General features: G+C 41.2%; 1 protein-coding gene across 11 annotated transcripts in view; it reads left to right on the forward strand.

The window, feature by feature from the left end:
• Window positions 1-21,820, forward strand: part of LOC105452594 (microtubule-actin cross-linking factor 1) — a 108,249-nt gene extending 86,429 nt beyond the window's left edge. For 2 of the 11 annotated variants that reach the window (XM_011693862.1, XM_011693858.1), the window contains 18 exons: window positions 199-3,020; window positions 3,215-3,226; window positions 3,708-5,829; window positions 5,916-6,163; window positions 6,588-6,641; window positions 7,306-7,383; window positions 7,807-7,978; window positions 8,086-8,203; window positions 8,286-8,515; window positions 8,623-8,740; window positions 10,096-10,158; window positions 12,220-12,371; window positions 15,318-15,477; window positions 15,564-15,695; window positions 15,779-15,956; window positions 17,547-17,666; window positions 18,086-18,145; window positions 18,323-21,820. In XM_011693862.1, coding sequence (XP_011692164.1) covers window positions 199-3,020; window positions 3,215-3,226; window positions 3,708-5,829; window positions 5,916-6,163; window positions 6,588-6,641; window positions 7,306-7,383; window positions 7,807-7,978; window positions 8,086-8,203; window positions 8,286-8,515; window positions 8,623-8,740; window positions 10,096-10,158; window positions 12,220-12,371; window positions 15,318-15,477; window positions 15,564-15,695; window positions 15,779-15,956; window positions 17,547-17,666; window positions 18,086-18,145; window positions 18,323-18,485 — 7,002 coding nt within the window. In that variant the 3' untranslated portion in view covers window positions 18,486-21,820. Of the gene's footprint in view, window positions 1-198; window positions 3,021-3,214; window positions 3,227-3,707; window positions 5,830-5,915; window positions 6,164-6,587; window positions 6,642-7,305; window positions 7,384-7,806; window positions 7,979-8,085; window positions 8,204-8,285; window positions 8,516-8,622; window positions 8,741-10,095; window positions 10,159-12,219; window positions 12,372-13,252; window positions 13,360-15,317; window positions 15,478-15,563; window positions 15,696-15,778; window positions 15,957-17,054; window positions 17,118-17,546; window positions 17,667-18,085; window positions 18,146-18,322 lie in introns of all 11 variants that reach the window. The other 9 variants (XM_011693856.1, XM_011693857.1, XM_011693859.1 and 6 more) reach the window with 9 other exon arrangements.
• The last annotated feature ends 999 nt before the right edge of the window (window positions 21,821-22,819 follow it).

A 22,819-nucleotide genomic window follows, 5' to 3' on the forward strand; every position in this document is an offset into this window, starting at 1 on the left:
ATTAGCTCTTGTTCTTTACATTCTGAAAATTAATAATTAAACACTAAAATAATGTATTATATTAATTTTCAAATATTTAAAGTATTCAAATATTTCAAGTATTTAAAAAAATTTATTAATTTTTGTCCTTATATTCTGAATTTTTGCCTTGAGTACACTGTTGGAATTTAATTTTAATTAATAATTATTTATTTTTAGCTGAACGAACGCGATCGCAAGTTGGACGTTGGATTGCTGCAGTCGGGCAAATTCCAAGAGGCTTTGGACGGTTTAGAGAAATGGTTGACCGATACGGAAGAGATGGTGTCGAATCAAAAATCACCTTCTTCGGATTACAAGGTCGTGAAGGCGCAGCTGCAAGAACAGAAATTCCTGAAGAAGATGTTGATGGACCGACAAAATTCCATGACGTCTCTCTACAACATGGGACAAGAGGTGGCCGCCGACGCGGACCCGAAGGAGCGTAAGGTCATTGAGAAGCGATTGAACGATCTAATAGGCAGATTCGATAATCTGACGGAAAGCGCCGCGGAAAGGATGGACGCTCTTGAGCAAGCAATGGCGGTGGCGAAGCGATTCCAAGATAAATTGGTACCACTTACCATCTGGTTGGATAAGACGGAGAAGAAAGTGAGGGATATGGAATTGATTCCTACCGACGAGGAGAAAATACAGCAGCGTGTCAGAGAGCACGATGTGCTTCACGAGGATATTATATCGAAGACCCCGGACTTCAGCGAACTCACGGAGATAGCCAGCCAACTTATGGCGCTCGTAGGCGAAGACGAGGCCGCCACGTTGGCCGACAAGCTTCAGGATGCGGCAGATAGATACGCGGCTTTGGTCGAACGATCCGAAGCTCTCGGTAGCTTGCTTCAACGTTCGAGGCAAGGCTTACGTCATCTGGTTCTCACGTATCAAGACCTGCAGGCGTGGATGGAGAGCATGGAGATCCGATTGTCCAAGTATCGCATCCTGGCTGTGCACACGGAGAAGCTCTTGCAACAGATGGAAGACCTCGCGGATCTTACGGAGGAGGTGTCCACGCGACAAACGGAAGTCGACAGCACCGTGGATTCCGGCCTCGAACTGATGAAACACATCTCGAGCGACGAGGCGCTTCAACTGAAGGACAAGCTGGACTCTCTGCAACGACGATTCAACGATCTCGTCACGCGCGGGTCAGATCTTCTGAAACACGCCCAGGAGTCCTTACCGCTGGTGCAACAATTCCATGAAAATCACAATCGTCTGATGGATTGGATGCAAGGCGCGGAGGCCGCTTTGCAGTCCGCCGAACCCCGCGAGGAAGAGATTATCCGACTCGAGATGGAGATATCGGAATACAGACCCGTCTTGGACAAGATCAACGCGGTGGGCCCGCAGCTGTGTCAAATGTCGCCGGGAGAAGGTGCTGCGACCATCGAAGGCCTCGTGACCAGGGACAACAGGCGATTCGACGCGATTGCCGAGCAGATTCAGAGAAAGGCGGAAAGAATTCAATTGAGCAAGCAGCGATCCCTGGAGGTGATCGGCGATATCGACGATCTGCTCGATTGGTTCAGAGAAGTGGACAATCAGCTTCGAGAGGCCGAGCCGCCTAGCAGCGAGCCTGAAATTATTAGGGTACAATTGAAGGAACACAAAGCGCTCAACGACGATATATCCAGTCAGAAGGGTAGAGTCCGTGATGTTATTTCGACTGCGAAGAAGGTGATACGCGAGAATGCTCAACACGAGGACACGTCTACCATCAGGGACAAGATGGAGGACTTGCGCGAGACGATGGAAATTGTGTCAGCCTTATCGTCGGATAGATTGGGAGCTCTCGAGCAAGCTCTGCCGTTAGCGGAGCACCTTCGCGATACCCACGCTGGCCTGGTCAGCTGGCTCGAGGAGGCTGAGCAACAAATCGCCATGTTACCCATGCCCGCCTTGCGGCCCGACTTGATAGCGGCGCAACAGGACAAGAACGAGCTTCTCATACAGAGCATCAACGAGCACAAACCTCTGGTGGAGAAACTCAACAAGACCGGTGAGGCACTCATCAAGTTGTGCAACGAAGAAGAAGGTATAAAAGTGCAAGACATCCTGGATAACGATAACGCTCGCTATGCGGCGCTGAGAGCCGAGCTGAGAGGCCGGCAACAGGCGCTCGAGCAGGCCCTGCAGGAATCCTCTCTGTTCTCCGATAAACTGGAGGGTATGCTGCGCGCATTGTCCTCCACCGCCGATCAGGTGAACGGCGCCGAACCCGTCAGTGCCCATCCGCCTCGTCTACGCGATCAGATGGAGGAGAACGCCGCTCTGGCGGACGATCTCTCTCAGAGATCCGAGGCTTACGCGGCCGTTAAGAAAGCGGCGGACGACGTGATCAACAAAGCCGGCAACAGGGCCGATCCGGCGGTGAAGGACATCAAACGCAAGCTGGATAAACTCAACAAATTATGGATCGACGTGCAGAAGGCCACGACCGATCGCGGTCGCACCTTGGACGACACTCTGGCCGTCGCCGAGAAATTCTGGGCCGAACTGAACGGAGTTATGGCCACTCTGAGAGAACTGGGGGACGCGCTGGCTGGACAGGCACCACCGGCGGCTCAACCAGCCGCTATTCAGCAACAGCAAGTGGCGTTGCAGGAAATTCGGCAGGAGATCGATCAGACCAAGCCGGATGTCGAGCAAGTCCGATCATCGGGACACGAGTTGATGGGCTTGTGCGGCGAGCCGGACAAACCTGAAGTGCGAAAGCACATCGAAGACTTGGATCAGGCTTGGGACAACGTCACCGCTCTGTACGCCAGACGCGAGGAGAATCTGATCGACGCCATGGAGAAGGCGATGGAGTTCCACGAGACGCTGCATAACCTGTTGGAGTTCTTGCAAGAGGCCGAGGACCGATTCGCGGAGATGGGCCCGCTCGGCAGCGACATCGACGAGGTGAAGAAGCAGATCAAACAGCTGGCCAATTTCAAGGCCGAAGTGGATCCGCACATGGTGAAGGTCGAGGCGTTGAACAGGTGACGATTTAATTTTTAAGTTAAAACGAAAACTGAATTTACATGTCAATGGCGTTACAAAGAGTTCAGTGCGCAGCATTGTCCCCTTTGTGTAACTCCCGTCCGAGAATTATTTGCGATGAAGTGAAACCTTCGAGAAAATGTGTAAAATCTAATCCCGTCTTTTATTTTTCTGCGCCGGTTCCCGAACATAGGAGTCTGACAAGGCAAGTCAATCTCTCTCTGTGTTGTCGCTGGTAGTTAGAGCATGGCTTCATGTTGTTCTGAAACGTGTTTACTCCCCCTTCGTTTAGTTTAATAATCTTGCTGCCCTCTTAACAATTCACGTCACACATTTAATCGGATCCTCACCCTTTATGTTCTCTCAAGGCAGATTACTCAGCCGCATGTAGCAGGTAAATCGAGTGATCAACCACGAGAATTCGTAGACGATAATTTATATTCTTGATAGAAATAATTCGTAGACGATAATTCATATTCTTGATAGACATAATGTGGAAACGGCAGTAATTAATATCCAGTTGATATTAATTCCTCCGGTAGTTAAAACTCATTGAAGTTTTTGTACCCGTCCTCCCTGTAGATATGGTTCAATGTTGTGTGGTTCGAGTAAGCGACACGTACGTTTTTGCATAACAAGAAAAATGACGGTGGAATTTTCTAACATTATTGTCTTTTCGTATCTAGGCAAGCGGCCGAATTAACGGAAAGAACATCCTCCGAGCAAGCGGCAGCCATCAAGGAACCGCTCGGTGCCGTGAACAAACGGTGGGACGGATTGCTGAGGGGCATGGTGGAGAGGCAGCGATTACTGGAGAACGCGTTGTTGCGACTCGGTCAATTCCAGCACGCTCTGGACGAACTGCTGGTATGGATCGAGAAAACCGACAGGACGCTGGATAACCTCAGACCAGTAGCTGGTGATCCACAAGTGATCGAAGTCGAATTGGCCAAGCTGAAGGTCCTGGTGAACGATATACAAGCTCATCAAACGAGCGTCGACACTCTAAATGACGCCGGACGGCAATTGATCGAGGATGGCAAAGGTACAGCGGAAGCGTCCACCACAGCCGATAAACTGGGCACTCTGAATCGCCGTTGGCGGGATCTGCTGCAACGCGCCGCCGATCGCCAGCGAGAACTGGAAGACGCCTTACGAGAGGCGCAATCCTTCACCGCCGAGATACAGGACTTGCTGTCGTGGCTGGGCGACGTGGATAACATGATAGTGGCCTCCAAGCCCGTCGGTGGATTGCCCGAGACCGCGTCCGAGCAATTGGAGCGCTTCATGGAGGTGTATAACGAGCTGGAGCAGAACCGTCCGAAGGTCGAGACGGTGCTGCAGCAAGGACAGGAATACCTGAAGAAAGCGGATACGACCAGCGCCGGTAGTTTGAATCACAATCTACGAACGTTGAAGCAAAAGTGGGACAATGTGCTTTCGCGCGCCAGCGATAAGAAGATAAAGTTGGAAATCGCCCTGAAGGAGGCCACCGAGTTCCACGACGCGTTGCAAGCATTCGTCGATTGGTTGACCAACGCCGAAAAGATTCTGACGAATCTCAAACCGGTCTCGAGGGTCATGGAGACCATACTTCAACAGATCGAGGAACACAAAGCTTTCCAGAAGGACGTCGGCGTCCATCGTGAAACTATGCTTAATCTCGACAAGAAAGGCACCCACCTCAAGTACTTCTCTCAGAAACAAGACGTGATTCTTATAAGAAACCTGCTTGTGAGCGTGCAACACAGATGGGAACGAGTAGTGTCCAAGTCGGCCGAGAGAACGAGGGCTCTAGATCACGGTTACAAGGAGGCCAGGGAATTCCACGACAGCTGGTCGAATCTGATGAACTGGTTGGACGAAACCGAGAGGACGTTGGACGAAGTCGCCGCCGACGGACTTGGCAATGATCCGGACAAGATTAAATTGCGCCTCAATAGACACCGCGAGGTGCAAAAGGCACTGAGCGCTAAGCAAAGCACGTACGACAACACCATGAAGAACGGCAAAACGTTGAAGGACAAGGCGCCGAAGTCCGACGAGCTTGCCCTGAGGGAACTTCTGAACGAGTTGAAGAACAAGTGGACTACGGTCTGCGGTAAATGCGTGGATCGCCAGAGAAAGCTGGAGGAGGCCTTGCTATTCTCCGGACAGTTCAAGGACGCGATTCAGGCGCTGTTGGAATGGTTGAGCAAGACCGAAAAGTGGCTGGCCAATCCCGGGCCACTTCACGGCGATCTGGACACGGTGACCAATTTAGTGGAGCAACACAAGGCCTTTGAAAGAGATCTGGAATTGCGCGCCTCGCAGATGGAATCCGTCATCAAAACCGGTCGCGAACTGGAATCCAAAGCCTCCATTGAAGACGCGTCGATGATCAGATCACAGTTGTCCGAATTGAACAGCCTCTGGGACCGAGTGACCAGTCTCACGACGAAGAAGGCCAGACTGCTGGAAGAAGCCATCAGAGAGGCCGAACGGCTTCACAAAGCCGTTCACGTGTTGCTGGAATGGCTGAGCGACGCGGAGATGAAGCTACGATTCGCCGGACCGCTGCCGGAGGACGAGCAGGAGAGCAGGAATCAACTGATGGAGCACCAGAGATTCCTCCGCGAGTTACAGACTAAGGAAATCGAGAAGGACAACACGCTAGAGTTGGCACATATTATTCTTGGAAAGGCGCATCCCGACGGTGCCGCAGTTATCAAGCACTGGATCACGATTATTCAATCAAGATGGGAAGAAGTGGCGACGTGGGCCTATCAGAGGAACCAAAGGCTGGAGAATCATATGCAGGGACTGCAGGTTTGCACTACGCCATATTGTATCTCGTAGGCATACATAATTTTATTTTATAGAATAGACTGATGTTGTTATGTGCGCATTTGCAGGATCTTGATAATCTTCTCGAGGAGTTATTGGCCTGGCTCGAAGGTTTGGAGAACACTTTGAATGCCCTGGAAGCGGAACCCTTGCCCGACGACAGGGCCACGCTCGAAATGCTTATCGCGGATCATAGGGAGTTCATGGAGAATACCAGCCGAAGGCAAAACGAGGTCGATCGCGTGTGCAAGGCCCGACAAATTAAGCCGATAAGGGACACGAGAAAAATATCGAAAGTCAGATCGCCAGCGCCTACGTACGTATTTATCGACATGAAAATTTATATATATGAAACGTTGATAATATCGATACTGATGAATGAAATTGAAATTCTTTTCGTTTTTGTGAAGAAATATGGATACATGATGGATGCTGATAATATGCACAGTATTGTATTCCATATATGCTCGCTCCACGTTCGAATCGTTTAAGTTTCGTTTGCATCCTGCTCATATGTGTGCCACATTTGTGCCTGTGTGTTAATCATTTCGATTTGTTTCACGAAGTCTTGCTACGCACATTGCAATTTTAGGAATAATTTCAGATCATGTTTGAAAGAATCTTTTACTTTGTTAGATGCTTGTTTGATATACTGTTTTATTTCACCTTTTATGTACTGATTTTCGTATATTGTGTGTGTTTAACTGTCGCATGATATGTCGCTTGCAATGGGATTTCAGTAAGGATCTCTATCAGGATAGCGAGCATGAGCAGCCTCAGCCTCGTAAACAAAGGTGCGTTGTCCATCATAACATGTAAATATTTTTCACGTATCTTAATCGCATTAGCCGTTTCGTAAGTATATTCAGCGTTTCCTGTGTTTAATGTGCACATCTGCAGTAGAAATGTATGCGTTTATTTTTGTACGATTTTATAATATTCAAAACACAACATTCTCATCACACGATCATATTTTTGTTCGCACAATAATTTTGCAGTATCCAGCAACAGGAGTTTCTAAAATTTAATTAAATGTATTAATTTACTTGCTTTTCACTTGTAACTGCAACATGCATAAATTTTTATTACTGCTCACAGTGCACTGTGTTAAAAAAATCAATCAGACACATTATATTCTTTTGCATTTTTTGTGTTAGATGTTACGTTATTTATAATGCATTACACATAGCTTAAGACGATTAACAATCTGTTTTTTAACACGATGATGCGAGACTGAATTTTTTAAAACATTTATTTAAATATATAATTTCCATATGTAAGTGAAAATTGTACACTTAATGAGAACTCGCGTTAAGTTTCACACTTTTATAATTTAATATTCACATGAGAAACAATCTATAAACTATAGTGCTGTATTGAGACGCGAAGAAGAGCGTCTTATAGATGCCTTATTTAGGTAGAGAATGTTTGAGTGATGTGACGCATGTTCCTGTTTAGCCGAGGCAGCCCAGGTCGTGATAGAACGCCAGACCTTTCATTGCCGCACATCGGTCCACGCTTCCCACCCAAAGGAAGGTTCGTTAAACCTAGTCTTATTTCAGTACATTCTCTGCGCCATTCCGTCGTTTTCATCCGAATCGTACAGGGATTACTAAGCTTACCATACGACTCACTAATGTCTCGGTAAAAGGGATTCTTGTTTTTTTTTTCCTCTTTGCGGGATGACATGTGGTTGGGTTTGATGAACTGTTATTGGTCGTTCAGAAAATTGTCTGTCTTGTAAGTGTGAAATTTTGGGTTTTCTGATGCGACATTTACATTTGAACTTATATGAGTTCTTTACTTTCGCGAATATCATGTCTCATAGTTATATCTTTTTTTTTTGTGAGATTATCTCGGTGACCAATTGTATTAAGATAACATCTCACATTTTCGATTCTTATTTATTAAATATGTATGTTTTTCGTGTACAAATACACGTTTTCTTTCTACAAGCAGCAAAGGAGCCGAGCCGGAATTCCGTAGCCCGCGAGTCAAGCTTCTCTGGGATAAGTGGCGTCACGTTTGGATGCTGGCGTGGGAGCGACAACGTCGTCTGCAGGACAAATATAATTACATTCAGGAGCTGGATCGCGTTGCTAACTTTAGCTGGGAAGATTGGCGCAAGCGGGTAAGACTTGTAACACAGATTCGCCCTTTTATTTCTGTTAGAAATACAAATTTAATTATTTCTTTGTCAATTGTCACAAACCGTTTAAAAATATTATCTGATTGCAGTTCCTGAAGTTCATGAATCACAAGAAATCCAGGCTGACGGATCTATTCAGGAAGATGGATAAGAATAACGATGGACTTATACCGAGGGAGGACTTCATTCAAGGAATTATGAACACCAGTATTTATCTCGCTTATTTATTTTCTAAACAAGAAAATAGCATCGGTATTTTTCTAATATTCCAATTGTTTAATTCTTATAGAATTCGAGACTTCTCGTCTGGAAATGGGTGCTGTTGCCGATCTGTTCGACCGTCACGGTGAGGGCTTGATAGATTGGAAGGAGTTCATCGCCGCTCTGCGACCCGACTGGGAAGAACGACGAACTTACAACGACACGGACAAGATACACGACGAAGTCAAACGGCTCGTCATGTTGTGCACCTGTCGTCAGAAGTTCCGCGTTTTCCAAGTTGGCGAAGGAAAGTACAGGGTACGTGTACGAGTTGTAATGATTCGATTAAGCGTCTGATTTTAATTGCAATTACATATCAATATCTCTCATGTACGACTTTAATCGTGACGATTGTGAAATTGCAGTTTGGTGACAGCCAAAAATTGCGATTGGTTCGAATCCTGCGCTCCACTGTCATGGTACGCGTCGGTGGAGGCTGGGTAGCATTAGACGAATTCCTTCTGAAGAACGATCCCTGCCGCGGTAAGTATTCACGAGTATTCTTTAATCTGCGCGATATATGCAGACGATTCGAGATTAGGCTGAGATAAATCGTATACTCTATCGACGAATTTTTTTTACTATATTAGAAAGGAGAAAGAAAGTAATTAGTCAAAATGACTTGTGAATTGGGTGAACTGTTGGGTTAATGCGAAACATGTTTGCAAGATGAACTACTTGATAGCAAGCAACTGAAATAACTTTCAAAAGAAAATTTTCTATGGTATTGTCTCCTTCTCTCTATCCTTCTTCCCAAGAGGCAATTAAACTTGCGTTCCCGTTTAATTTCGACATTTCTAATAATCGAAAATGATACTCTTGAGTATTTGTTATTGTAACAAATGTGTTAACGTTTTGTTTTTGTTTTCCATCGCTCTTCATATTAATCAACATTACTTTGCTTCGCTGCATTAAATGTAGAAACGTAGTACCACTTGAGAGAAATTCATTATCATTAACGAAAAAGTATACCTGAACGTCGATTTAATATAACTATTCGTATCCGTAGTAAAACTAACTGAAGATGCATTAAGATTATACATGTATATTATATATAAGTACGATTTCGACTCCTGAGGTGTCATAACATTGCCATTAATCGGACATTGAGTGCGACTCACTGTTAACTTAACATTTAAAGAATAATTGAGAGTAGCGTACACACTCGCTGTTTATTGCTTTTGCTTATCTAGAAACTTTTTCCGGTATATGTATATTGATTTACTTTGTTGACTTTCAACTGATAAGTAAAAGGAATCGATCCGGTATTCGTTATTATTTCTTTATGTTACATTTTATTATATAATTTATGCATGACAATTAATTTAATTTAATTATTGAATTGCGTGAAAAATGTCCATCGTCGTTTTTTCTCTAACTTTCTCTATATTTTTATTCTCTTTCCGCCTTTTCCAATGGTAAATTCATCAATTTCGGAATATTAATATTGAGACAATCATTAATTCTATGTCAGAGAATCTTTTCTGGTACGATACGAATTTTCATAAGTAGTAAGGTAGAAGGTAATATTACAGTAGGCATATCTAACATCTTGGTAACTATGTACTAACGTTAACATAACAACTGTTCCTTACTTGTCCATCGATCCTCCTTACATCCCGTACGTCTAACTCTACGACAAACATTTCTGTTTTTTGTTTCATTTTCATGTATGTCTTTTACGTTTGTGTTTTACGTTTCGTTTATCGAATGCGTTTCCGTCGTCCGAAACAAAAAAATTATATATAAATTTCTAAATCGCGGCGCATGCATGAATGTTAATGCAACTCGCTCTGTCCAATCGACTCTGTCTGTCGAATCGTGATTAACTCGTTAAGTTTTTCTAATGCCAATACCGGATCCTAACAAACCGGAACAACATGAGGGTTGGTGTCCGCTCGGTGAGAACTGTTTTACGTGCACACAATTCGTTCATGGTCTATACGTCGAACGAAACTCGCTCGTTCAATTGTTAAAAATGTCTTATTCGAAATTTTAATTGCACTGAATATTTATGACATGCCGGAGAGACGATCGCCAGTAACTCTGTCAGTAACTGCTCCCAGTATAGACCATGAAAGGTGATATCCCTGCGTAGGGTGCATGACCTTATATTAACTTGTTCGAACTAATTTTTCGAAGTGTTTGCCTTTTTGTTGAGTATGTCTATATATACGTGCGTATACGGTTGTATTATATGGAACGATTGAATATTGGCAATTACTGTCTGGATAAGGTAAATAGATTGCGCAAGTGAAATTAACGCTACAGTTGCTGTGTAATACTAACAGTTTCACACCTCGACGCAGTTTCGAGTTCCAGTGTTGAAACAAAAAGAAAAAAAAAGAGTGCCTGTATTTATAGTGATGCAGGATTACGAACTACATCACTAATATACTGCAGTCGTTTCGCTTTCCCCCCTCCTCCTCCTCCTCATTTTGTATTTCTTTAGTTTTCTTTTTTCAGTTTCGGTGAATGGTTTAGTCAGTCTATCCCTTAATTGATGATTATTTTTCATATAAATGTTTTACCTTTGTAGTACTGTTCAATGTGATTATTTTATCATTTGATTTGCAATGGTTAATTTCGATGTATCTTTCGTAGCTCCCCTTTTCTGTAGAAACTTTGATATCCTTGCTAGGAGATAACCAATGCATGTTTAGTGAATTTTGGTATTGTTTCGACAGTTATCCTACTGGGAGATGAGTTTTGTATGTACAAATATGTAAAAATTTCTCATTCTCTCCTTTCCTTTTCGTTTAGTTTAGTTTTCTGATTGAAATGTTACATTAAAGTTAAAGTAACATTGGTTTCTTTTAGCATGGTTACGCGTATAATCCCCAACAAATTTTTTTATATGCAGAGAGTTCTAGGAATGTCGTATTTTTCTCCGACTAAAGATTAAAATTGAAATAAAAATATAGATTTAAAAAGAAAAGGATATAAAAAAATTAAAGAATAAAAAAGAAAAAAAAATATATATATATAGTTATTAATAAATGACAGTGAGCTTGGAATAAATTTTTAACAAAGACCCAATGTTTTTTTTTTTTATTCTAATTATTAAGTGAGAAGACATTCTGGAATGCTCTATATATTGTATTGATTAATTGCTTAGGTATATTGTGAAATGTACGATAACAAGCGACTTAAATCATCATATTTTTACGGTTATATTTTAATTATAAAAGTTAAGTAAAAGAGAAAGTGTAAGTATTTTCGCGAATCGTACATTTTATACTAATATCCTAAGCACTGAGGTCAATATTGTACAAATTGAATCAGTGGCAAAATATATAGTGGTTCCCTGTATCGTAAACCTTATTTATGTAATGACCATGATAAAATTTGGTTTGAGTGACTGTTTTGATAAGCTTGTACCTGTGAAATACTCAATTTTACGATGTCAAAATTTTTTTTCGACCATATATTCTAAATACGCTGTCTTTTTTCTTTTTTTTCCATGACACACAAAAACGCATACCTGGATACGCCACACACGCACTCATGCATACATGTACTCGGAAACACGCGCACGCAAACCGTGAAACATTTTTGTCGCCTTTTTTTTTTCTCTTCTCTCTTTCTCAAAACTACTTCCCCCGTTCCATTATTGTCGCTGCTCATTTAATAACGCGCATGCCTTGATATTGTAAACCTGTAAAAATATATATATATATATCGTTACACCTTCCGCTCCATATAACTCACGACTCTCGTTCCGGATGTTGCCGGTCCGATATTCACACATTCGTTTTCGCTTTCATTTTTTTTCTCTTTTTTTTTTCTTGTTAAACTAACACCATTCTCGCGTTCGTTATCTCATCTCGACGTCATCCGCTCACTATCTCCGGGGCTGTTTTCTTGTACAAAATTACATCTCTCTCTCTGGCACCTCCCCTCTCGTACCCGACATCCCCGAAACGCCTTCTCCCTAACTGCGTGCACGCAACACACTGTAGCCAAGGGAAGAACGAATATCGAGCTGCGGGAGCAATTTATACTGGCGGACGGTGTTAGCCAGACTATGACGGCCTTCCGGTCCAAGCCGAGCCCGACCTCGACGCTGCAGCGTACGCAAATGTCCTCCACCAATGCCGGACCGATCACCAAGGTAAGCGGGGCTCCAATCGCCGGAATCCCCCCGAAATGCGACGTAGCACGTTACGGTAATTCATTTTCGCCGTGCCCTCTTCTACTTCTCTGCCGTTAATTTGTAAATTGAAATAGAAGAATACTCGTAGAATAAACTCGTGAGATATAAATACATATTAGATCTTGGGTGCCGCGTTGTGGCATCGCAGTAGACAGAAAATAAAATTGCACGTACGATTCTTACCTGGACGACAACTCTATCAACGATCGATTTGCGATCTCGTTCGACGATATCCGTAAGTATACGACTACTTTACGACATCCTGGCCGTCAGCCAAGCCGTTTGACGTTCGCATGAGCATGGCAGTTTCCAGTCAGTTGCATTGTTTGAACATGTAGAGGCAAACTAGAAATAGATGACGCTTGTCTACTCTCATCACTCGTCGGTTTTGTTATATTGAAAAAAAAAAGTGATTATACCAAACTACTGAAAGCCAGACAGACCTGTCGTGTCTTCGTCTCAAACTCTTCGTTCGACCTCAGGAGATGCGATTTCGTAAATTTTCTGCCTATCTTCTCCGCAAATCCTCGCAATTCCCCACCTCGTCGCTTCGCAGCCGCGAGAGAAGAAATGGACTTCCCAACTCCATACAATCACTCATTCCTGAGAAATCCTGTGACATTAGATATTAAATTGAAAAATTATGGTGCGACCTGAGTCAGTTTTTACATTTAGAGGAAAAGACACGTTTGAAAATCATATGTCCAGTTTAGCGCGGAGATAGCTGTACGTTTCAGGAATATTTTTCATTGGCGTGTGAGCCTCTCCCGAAAAGAAGGGGGAGGAGGGGCGCCACTGCGATTGCATGAGGAAGCTAAAGATTTTCGTTTGTGGTGTAGCGGAGGAGTTTATGAGCCAGCTGATGCCGATATTTGAGAATTTGAGGCAAAAGGAGGACCTCCCGTGCTCGTATCCCCTTCACATGCACGCCCCCTCTTATCATTGGGTAAATAACGACATTTTTCTCAACTTTGTATTTCTTGCCGTTCGTGTGATGCTGTACACACACTTGAGTTTGGGTTTTTTGAGTGCGGCCGCGACACACCACGCGACTCGAAAGTCGATTGACTCGGTGCATTGTGCATTTTTTTTTTTCCAGTGGACTGTCATTTGCTTTTCTTCCTCTGTGCTACTTTTCTATATATTTTGTATATTATGGAGATTCTCTCCGATGAGATGCCGGAAGTGAACAATAATTATGAATAATCAACGATAATCGTAAACGATTATTCATGAATTTTGTGTCACGAATGCTTCCGACAGTAATGAAGTTGATGAATGCATGTCAGAAAAATGTGTGTGTGTGTGTTTGTCGTATATAAAGGAGAGCAAGTAATACGAAGGAGAATGGATAGGGGCGGAGGTTTTAAGAAAAAGAAATTCTAGTTCCCCGGTTCATTATCATGTATCTTGCGTCGCTTTGTCTCTCTGCCTCACCGCCTGCCCATTTTTCCGCGAGAAACGTATGATGAGCTCTTACGTGCCTCGACTGTAGATCCCATTTTGGTCTGGCGTTGTGCGAGATAGATTCACAGCACGTTACATCGCGAAATGCAACACCCCGTCGCACTCATTCGAACGCATTAACTCTGCATCGAGTTGATTCTCTTTTTTTTTTGTTTGGTTGATTCGTCGAATGTGTCTCGATTTTGTCAGAATTATTTGGATACGCCTCTTAACTCTTTTCCTGACCCTTACCCCTGGAGAACGATTGACTATCCGACTTCGAGCATGATCGAGATTTCTCTTTACGATTTTCATCTCTCATTATCTTTTTAACGTAACACAAATATCGAAACACAACAAACTGCCGAGAATTAAATTTCTCAATTCTCACGTGCACCTTTCAGTGTCGTATTCAAAAGATAGATTAATCACGATCGTCGATGAAGAGCATAAAATTTCTTCGAGAGAGAAATTGAATTTTTTTGCAAATAGTCACGCGGCAATAGACACGCGTTTATTCGTTATACGGCGAAACGGAAAACGCGAATCGGGGATTGTAGTCAGTTTAATTGAACACGGACATGCATAACGAATGTGTCGTATCCTGTATTGCTGCGTGCGTAGTGGCACTGATCGGAGATACCTCGAATCACCATAAGCTACTATATCTCTCCCAACTTCTTGTGGTAAGTTTTGCATGACACTTCGCTTTACCTTTACTTACCCGAATCCGGGTAACTGTTTTTATTTTACAATTCTGTATATTATTTAATCTTGATATTTCAACAGCTTCGACGAACGATATGGACCGCAGACCGGTATATCTTCACTAGTCCGTAGCTGTGCACAAGTTTGTGTTGCTTGTTAAACTTTTGGCGATAACAACACGATAGATAGATTACTGATCTACAGTAATTTAACGATCTAAATTTCTAGAGAAAAAGGCTTTGTCTGCTGCGCGTTTACTTACATATTTTGAATTGAGTCATTGTAATTGAAGTAATAATAAAAAAAAAACTAGAATTGTTTATGTCTCCTATTATATTTTTCTTTTACGTCTTCTCTTTTTTTCTATAGTAGAATATTAGAGGAAGAGCACATGTATATTTTCTGTTATTATAAAATCTTAATTTCATCTAATAATGCTTGATTTTATTTTTATTAATAAATAACGAAAAACTATTGCGTTATAAGCAACGGATATAGTTTTTATTCTTCAGCTGTAGCTTTTCAAGAAATACTTGAAGGATATTTTATTGCGCGCGACGTAACTTGCACACAGCTAACATTAGTTACTAACGAGTCGTTAATTAGGCGGCAGAGAACGCGTAACACGAAAACCGTTACTCGTCCAATACTTGTATTGGACGTGAATTAGATGTATGACAGCTTCTTCTGCTCTTTTGCACGCGTTTACGTGTAAACTTTATCCGACAATTTGCCCCTTTTCCCGTCCAGGTGAGAGAACGCAGTGCTCGCAGCGTACCCATGGGTCAATCGCGAGCCTCGCGCTCATCCTTGAGCGCCGGCACGCCCGACAGCCTTAGCGACAACGAAAGTTCCTTCAAGATATCTGGTAGAAAAACCAGCACGCCTTACAGATCTACCGTGACGCCCGGTGAGATTCTGAATTTAAACCCAGAAACACTGTTGCTTGCTGAAGTAAGCAGTAGGACAACCTGCATTTAATCGTACGCTTTGCAGGTGGTAGCCGTCCGTCTAGCAGGCCAGCATCAAGACCTGCCTCCCGACCAGCCAGTAGACCGAGTAGCCGACCTGCGTCGAGACAAGGAAGCAAACCGCCTAGTCGATACGGATCAACGCAGTCGTTGGACGGTATGCGTATAGACTTTTATTTTATACTTTCTCGCATACTTTGGACTAATCTGAAAGATTACACTTGATATTTGATCCCGCAGACGATTCGACCCCAAGTCGCATCCCGCGAAGGACCATCGTCGGCTCCGGCAGTACTCCGACGTCCAGTAGACACAACAGCATATCCGGTAGGAAACTCACAACCCCGATGAACGGCTCGAGCTCACGACCCCGCACTCCAACGGGATTAATTAGCCCCGCCAGCGGAGTACCTTCCAGGTTCGTAAGCTCTCAACCGCGCGCGTCACCTTACGCCGAATTATCTCTCAAATAAATAACGTGAACTAACTCGCATTAGTGTGCCTTAAATGGAGAATATGTGTAGCCACAATTGTGTGCAGATTAACGATGATATCTCACTTAACGTCAACTGACTGCGATGATTCGGGAAATGTTTGATATGTTGTTTATCCCGAAAGGAATGTTTTTTTTTTAGTTTTCTATTAGTTTCTCTTTTTTTGTTTTGTTTTTTCTTTTCTTTTTACATTACGATTCCACTACATACAGTCGTGGACACTGGACAGATCGGTTGCGACACTTTTTTTTTTATAGGTTTCAAAACGCACTAATATTTTGCAAATGTGAACCACGATTGGTATTATACTGTCTCTAGAGATAGTACATTGTGATTCGCATTTGCAAAATATTAGTTACCTATAAAATATATATTCTGTATATTAAATATACAGGGTGTCTCATAATAGGTGTATCACCGTTCATGGGTAGGTAGAACGGACTAAACTGAATCGAAAAGTCCTCTACCATTTTGCAAAATTCGCAATCGTAAACCAGATATTAATTTTTGAAGATTGACGAATAAACGCGTATTCATCCGGCCCACCGCTGAATGCAAGTGGCAAGATAAGTAGATTAAACTGAACAAAAAAGTCCTTTACTATTTTGTAAAATTCACATTTATTAACGAGATATTAAGTTTATTTGCCCATCTTTAAAAATTAATATCTTGTTAACGATTACGAATTTTGCAAAATGATAGAGGACTTTTCTGTTTAGTTTAGTCTGTTCTATCTACCCATGAACGGTGATACACCTATTATGAGACACCCTGTATATTAGAAACCTAAAAAATAGTGTTGCAATCGATCTGTCCACGACTGTACATACGACACGTACCACATAGAATACTACATAAAATTTAAGTGTTCGAAGAAACAAAGATGTGTACTCGACAGCGCAATTAATTGATCGAACCTCTTATCGCACTTCGTGTTAACCGCAAAATATTGACACGACTAATTGAACGGGCATAGCGTTTTAATAATCAATTAACAGATCTGGTTAACAACGTTTTTTTAGGTTTGGCTCAATCCATAGAGCTTCGAGCATTCCAACCCTGACTGGTGTCGGAACACCTATCAGGTAAAGCAAATTAACGAATTCGGTGATTTCATGTAAAATTGGTTCGGGGTTAGCGACTCTGCAGCTTTCGGTTTGCGTTATGCGTCGCTGTGCATCACGAGGCTCTATACGTTAGAAATGAACAATGTGCAACAAAAGAAGCAAAACGCAAAGTAGAAAGCTGCGAAGTGTTGTGGTGTGCGACATCGCTTTTTGGAAGAGGTTTTTTAGTCGTGGTGACGGCGATACATTTATGCTTATTTTTTTCATCGTTGTTTTATTTCGATCCTCGTTATTATATTTTTCTCGTTTTTTTTTCTTCCTCTTCGTTCTCGTTTCCGTCCTCGTTTATCTAATTCTCAACGCGAAAATAGATTTCGCTGCCTTACACTTATACGATATACCGTGCCGTGCAAATTAAAAATAACATTTCGATGGTTAATGCCTCAGCCGCTCTAGGATACCCGTGTATGTGGGGGTGGATATAAAATCTCCTCAGTCGACCACCAGCAATATGTCGACTCATTCAACACAAAGCAACCATTCTACGATCTCTACTGATTCCACTGGGTATGGCTGAACTTGGCGCTTTCACAATGTAACCCGTTTTCCGTTTCTTCTCACCCTCGTTGAAACGTTTTACTTTATTTTTTTTCCAAGCATTGTAGAACTTCTCGCAATTAGTGGCACTATTATTTTTTCATCTCATGTTTGTTATACATGTCTATCTCTCATTAAAATCTCATCTTGAAATTGTATATCGCATGTGGCTTTGTTTTGTTTGCGACAAAACTGCTTCTTTTCTTCATCTAATAATATCAGCAACTTTTCGTTTTATTCATCTTGTCGACAATGCCAAAGTATTCATAAATTATCATTAGTAGTTGATGCTAGCTTTTATATCCGTTATAAGTTTTGATTATAACAGTTCTTATGTGTGTGTGTGTGCGTGTAAGCCCCTCGACTAACGTTTTTTTTCACAACGCTAGGAGCAGTTCCCTGTGTACGAATTCAGCAACTAATATACCAACAGCCATTAAGCAAGCTAGGTAAAGCATTAATATTAATTCAGAAATTTTCACTTCTCTCCTTCATTCGTTCGCTGAAAGTAATGCCTAAAGAAAAAAGTACCAATGTCGGTTTGCATTTGTGAGCTTCTTTATTGGCGTTGAAAAATAGTGCTCGGTTAGCACTCGCTTACGTTTATACGACCGGCTTGTTTTCAGGGTACGTACGCCGTCCAGTGGATCCAGCACGCCGCTACCGCCGTCTTCGAAGTTATCGAGGAAGCCCTCCGGAGCATCCGACACGTCGATGTCGGGAACGACCCCGAACGCGCGGAAGGGAAAGCCCACGCCGATCGATCAGCGCGCGCCGTTCCGATTGTAATAGCTTATTAATGGATAGGCTTGTAAAATCAACGTATTTATACGCCCGAACAAGAATAAATATAAAACATCCCCGCCGCAAATTTAAGAATGAAACCGCATTGCAGGGAACATATGAGAGTGTGGATTATTGTCGCGTATTGCGCGAGAGAAAGAGAGGATCGCGCGAAATACGCGAATACTAAAAAATTGACTGGTTCAAAATTTTCGTAGAAGGCAAATGATGAAGTCTTGAAAAGTTGTACGAAGGTTTTATCATTTCGAATTTCGCCAAGTACCGAATGCCATTAAAATTACGAATACCAATGAGTATTTCATACTCGCTTAGGGATAAGGGATTTACAGTTTGGGGAAATTTATTTATTTCGTGCCCGCGTTAGAAAGTGCTTGAAGCATCTATCTAGTTTGTAACAACACATAACAGTGAAGTAAATTATTGTTATAAATACCATAATCTTTGGTATTACCGAAAGTGCAGGGTAATGCTGTGTAATTGAAAATATTTAGGTGAGATATAACAGAAGTATCCTCGCCGACTCTCTCGATAAGGACAATACTACTAAAAAAAGGTTTTTAGCGTTAACAAAAAGAAATCAGCGTTATATGTATTATAATTACGCTTATGTTTGATATATATAACTATAGATGCCTGTGTAATTACTACTTTTATATAATTTAATATATGGTATAGTTTGCTCACTTCACACGCATGATCTTTTTGCGTGCTTTGTACACCGCTCGAAAATTTTCATCGAGCGTTTTTCCGATGAACATTTTTGAGCTATATATTTTGAGCAAATTGTATACGCGAAGACCTTAATTTATTTAATATTTTTGCTTGACTTATTGTATTCGTCGTACGACGTAATTAACGTCTAATTCGCATTTGTTATGAAAAAAGAGAAATCTTGTATGCGATTTTAGATTATAATATACAGATTGTGAAGATCGACATTCATTTTTGTTATCCGTTTCGCAAATTGCACCCGTACGTATTTTTGATTAGTTATACATACATACCTGTAAAAATCGGATTAAATGTAAATTTTTTTAAAATTCTTTTTTCTACCATGCATCAATTAAATAAACATAGATTTGGTGAACATTGATCGATTATAATCTTTACAAATCTGCTTGATATTACTTTTAAAAGTATTTTTATGTATTTGTGTTGTTGCGAAACGGAATATCTCGTTGCTTTGTGAAGACAGTAATCAAACGTAGTTTAGGATTGTGCACAAGTTTAATCTTCGAGCGGTCGCATTTAAAAAGTGCAATTTTTTCATAGATATTATTTTCACGAAATAATGTCTATGAAATTCCTATCTTTAAATATATGTTTCGTGCGTCAATATACATGGTCGTTTTACCGATCATGAAGTTAAATGTGAAAAGGCTGAGATCACCCACGCGCCCGCTCTAAGATTAACGTGCGATATGCTTTTGTTACGTGTTTGCGAATAATCGATTTATCGATTAATGATCAATTAATAAGTAAATAATTATTATAATTATAATTACATAATTATATAAAATGTTATATAATTATTAATTATAATTGACTAATGAGAGATTTAAGAGTTCGGGGGAACATTACCTAACAGCGTTAAAATAATAATAATAATAATAATAAAAAAAGAGAAAATTATACGTGTGAATAGTTAAGTAAAATATATTCCATTGCGCGAAGTGTGGCCTGTTAGGTGACGGGTAGAAAAGAGAAACTCTGAAAAAAAGACATTTCCATTTTTTTTACATATATACTTTTAGATGCGATTAATGTAACGGAGAATATGACTCGCTGCCTCTTATAAATATTACGTAATGCGATTAATCTTATTAACAACTTCTCAACGTATAATTTTTGTTTCTTTTTCACTTAAACGAGAAGTGCTGTATGATGCTAATATTAATAATAATAATGATGATGATACAGACAAAAGAAAAATATAACAGACACACGCACACATATGAGAACAACATATTCTCGTCCTGTTTCATTTCTATTTTTCATTTCCAGGCGACCGTTGCGCATCATGCAAATGTGTAAAGAAAAATGTATATACGATATACTATATTGGCACGCGCATATGATTTTTTTTTTCGTACCTCCTAATCGAATTCGTGGTGTGTCAGGACACACGGGTCCTGCTGTTGCTTGCGTCCTCGTCGATGCCTAAATTAAGCATAGAGCTATTTAGATACATAGCGATACATCTTGCGAAAACACGGATAGGATTTTCCTGAAACGAGGAGCGAGGGAAGGAGGCGCCGACTCCGATCCTCCAGTGTTAACTGACAACCGCATTGTATAGTACATCAAGCAGATACAGTTCGGGAGAATCCGAAGAGGCGACGCTTTGTGCACGCCGCGCTGACTAGGCTTGCCAATTATCTCTCGTGCCGACATCGCTCGCGCGCGCGCGTGTAGACGTGTGATTTACGAAGGTACCATCCGCGTGCAGGTCTAAATGAATTTTGTGCAGTTTTTTTTTTACGCTCTGGGTCTACACTTAAAATGCGCCTGTTGTATTGACCGTTATAATCGGAATAAATGTTTTCGCACTGAATATATACGGATATCGGTGTGGTAGGCGCGATATGTGCGGGAGAGAATTACCGTCGAACGGACTGTGTAAAGTAGCAGAATGTGTTTCACTACCATGCAACTCTGTGTCGTGTTCTCTCATATACCCTTCCTTCTCCGATCTAATCACTGTCGTTATGTATTCGACGTTTTTCGTAGGAGGTAACATATGGCATATAGAGCTATACCGGCAAATACATTTTACTGTAATAATTATATTGCACGTTATAGACGCCAGACATTGGAACTTTTCGATAGTACACAAAAAATGGAGTGTATTATCTACCTGTAGATATTCTATTTTGAGCCTGTAAAAGTGTAACATACTATCGCTTAAAAAAAAAAGTGATCGCTTAGTGATTTCCGCTACCGTTATAGCTTCGATATCTGGTCATTTTTCTTCGGACGCACAGCTCCGGTGTGAACATTGCACTCTATATATCCGGCACACAAAGTCCCTTTAAATTATATGATAGACTCGCCTTCGCATCGATGATCGAGCGAAGGTAGAAAATAATTAGGCCGATTCTAATCTGTAGACCGTGTAGAAGAAAAAGAAACGTAAAAAAAATAACTAAGTACGTCATATTGTTGATACGAGAAACGTGCGAAACTTGATATAATGGATATATAAACGCAAAATATTTTTTGAGAGATCCTGATGGTCTTACATGAGAGCACGAACTGCTATGGAGTGTAGACACAGCGAAAGAAATTTATAACAAATAAATTTGGAGTTTTTAAAATTGTGCAACGCTTAGAATTGCTCCTGCCCGACTACCTATGTTCTCCCGACGCTTCATCGATTTTGAAGAATTTAAATTTCCACGGCTAGCGCGAATCCTTAGATTTAAAGTTTTAGGAATTCTTGGAATCTCGGTGTCGCGCCTCTTTGCTAATTATCCTGATACTTCGCCAATTTTAAAGTTTAATTTTTCTTTTATCGACCTCTCGATCAGGATACCCAGAGATAAGACTTTAGGAATTCTTGAGATATTAATGCTTATGTTTTTTCGGATGTTTTGCTTATAATCTATTACCTTTTTATAATTCAAAATCATTTTGTTCCACGGTGCTGCTAGTGCATTTTTTTTAACAGTATGGTGTACTTGGCATTTCCTCCTTCCTATCTTGCGTAAGATGCAGCCGCAATCCAGATATTTCTTATACTATGGATCTACAATTGAGACACTCAATATCCCAATGTATGGCTACATACACGCATTGTGGATTAACGTAGATAGAGTTACCGGTCTCAGCATATGATTCCTCGAGTGGATCCTCGAATTACTACTGGACTTACTTGACCTATATGAAGCATACTAGTATTTAATCAGAAGTCCGCTTATCCCGATCTCAACGACCCTCGACATTAAAAGACGAGATTTTGTTACTAAATGTCGAAGAAAATTTCATATTACTTTACAGCGGCATTACAGACTGATATGATTATCCTTCTAAGCGCTGGATCACCTTGAGTGGATCAAATTAAAGAATATAGTTGCAAGTCAATTAGCTGTCAAAATCCTCGCGTTATATTAAAATATGTTTATTATCAGATATATATAATTCTTTAGTTTAATTTATAAAGAATCACAATATCTTTTTATAGAAAGTGAATGCAAGAATTAATTCAGTATTCGCGTAATAATCGTAATTAATTGTTTTTTTTGCAAAATTAAAATTTTAATTTTGAATGTCAAGAATGATATTTAAAAAATGTTGAATTTTAACAAATAATAATTGTA

This window comes from Wasmannia auropunctata, unplaced genomic scaffold (assembly GCF_000956235.1).
Source record: "Wasmannia auropunctata unplaced genomic scaffold, wasmannia.A_1.0 LD336028.1, whole genome shotgun sequence".
In the NCBI taxonomy this organism is placed as follows: Eukaryota; Metazoa; Arthropoda; class Insecta; order Hymenoptera; family Formicidae; genus Wasmannia; species Wasmannia auropunctata.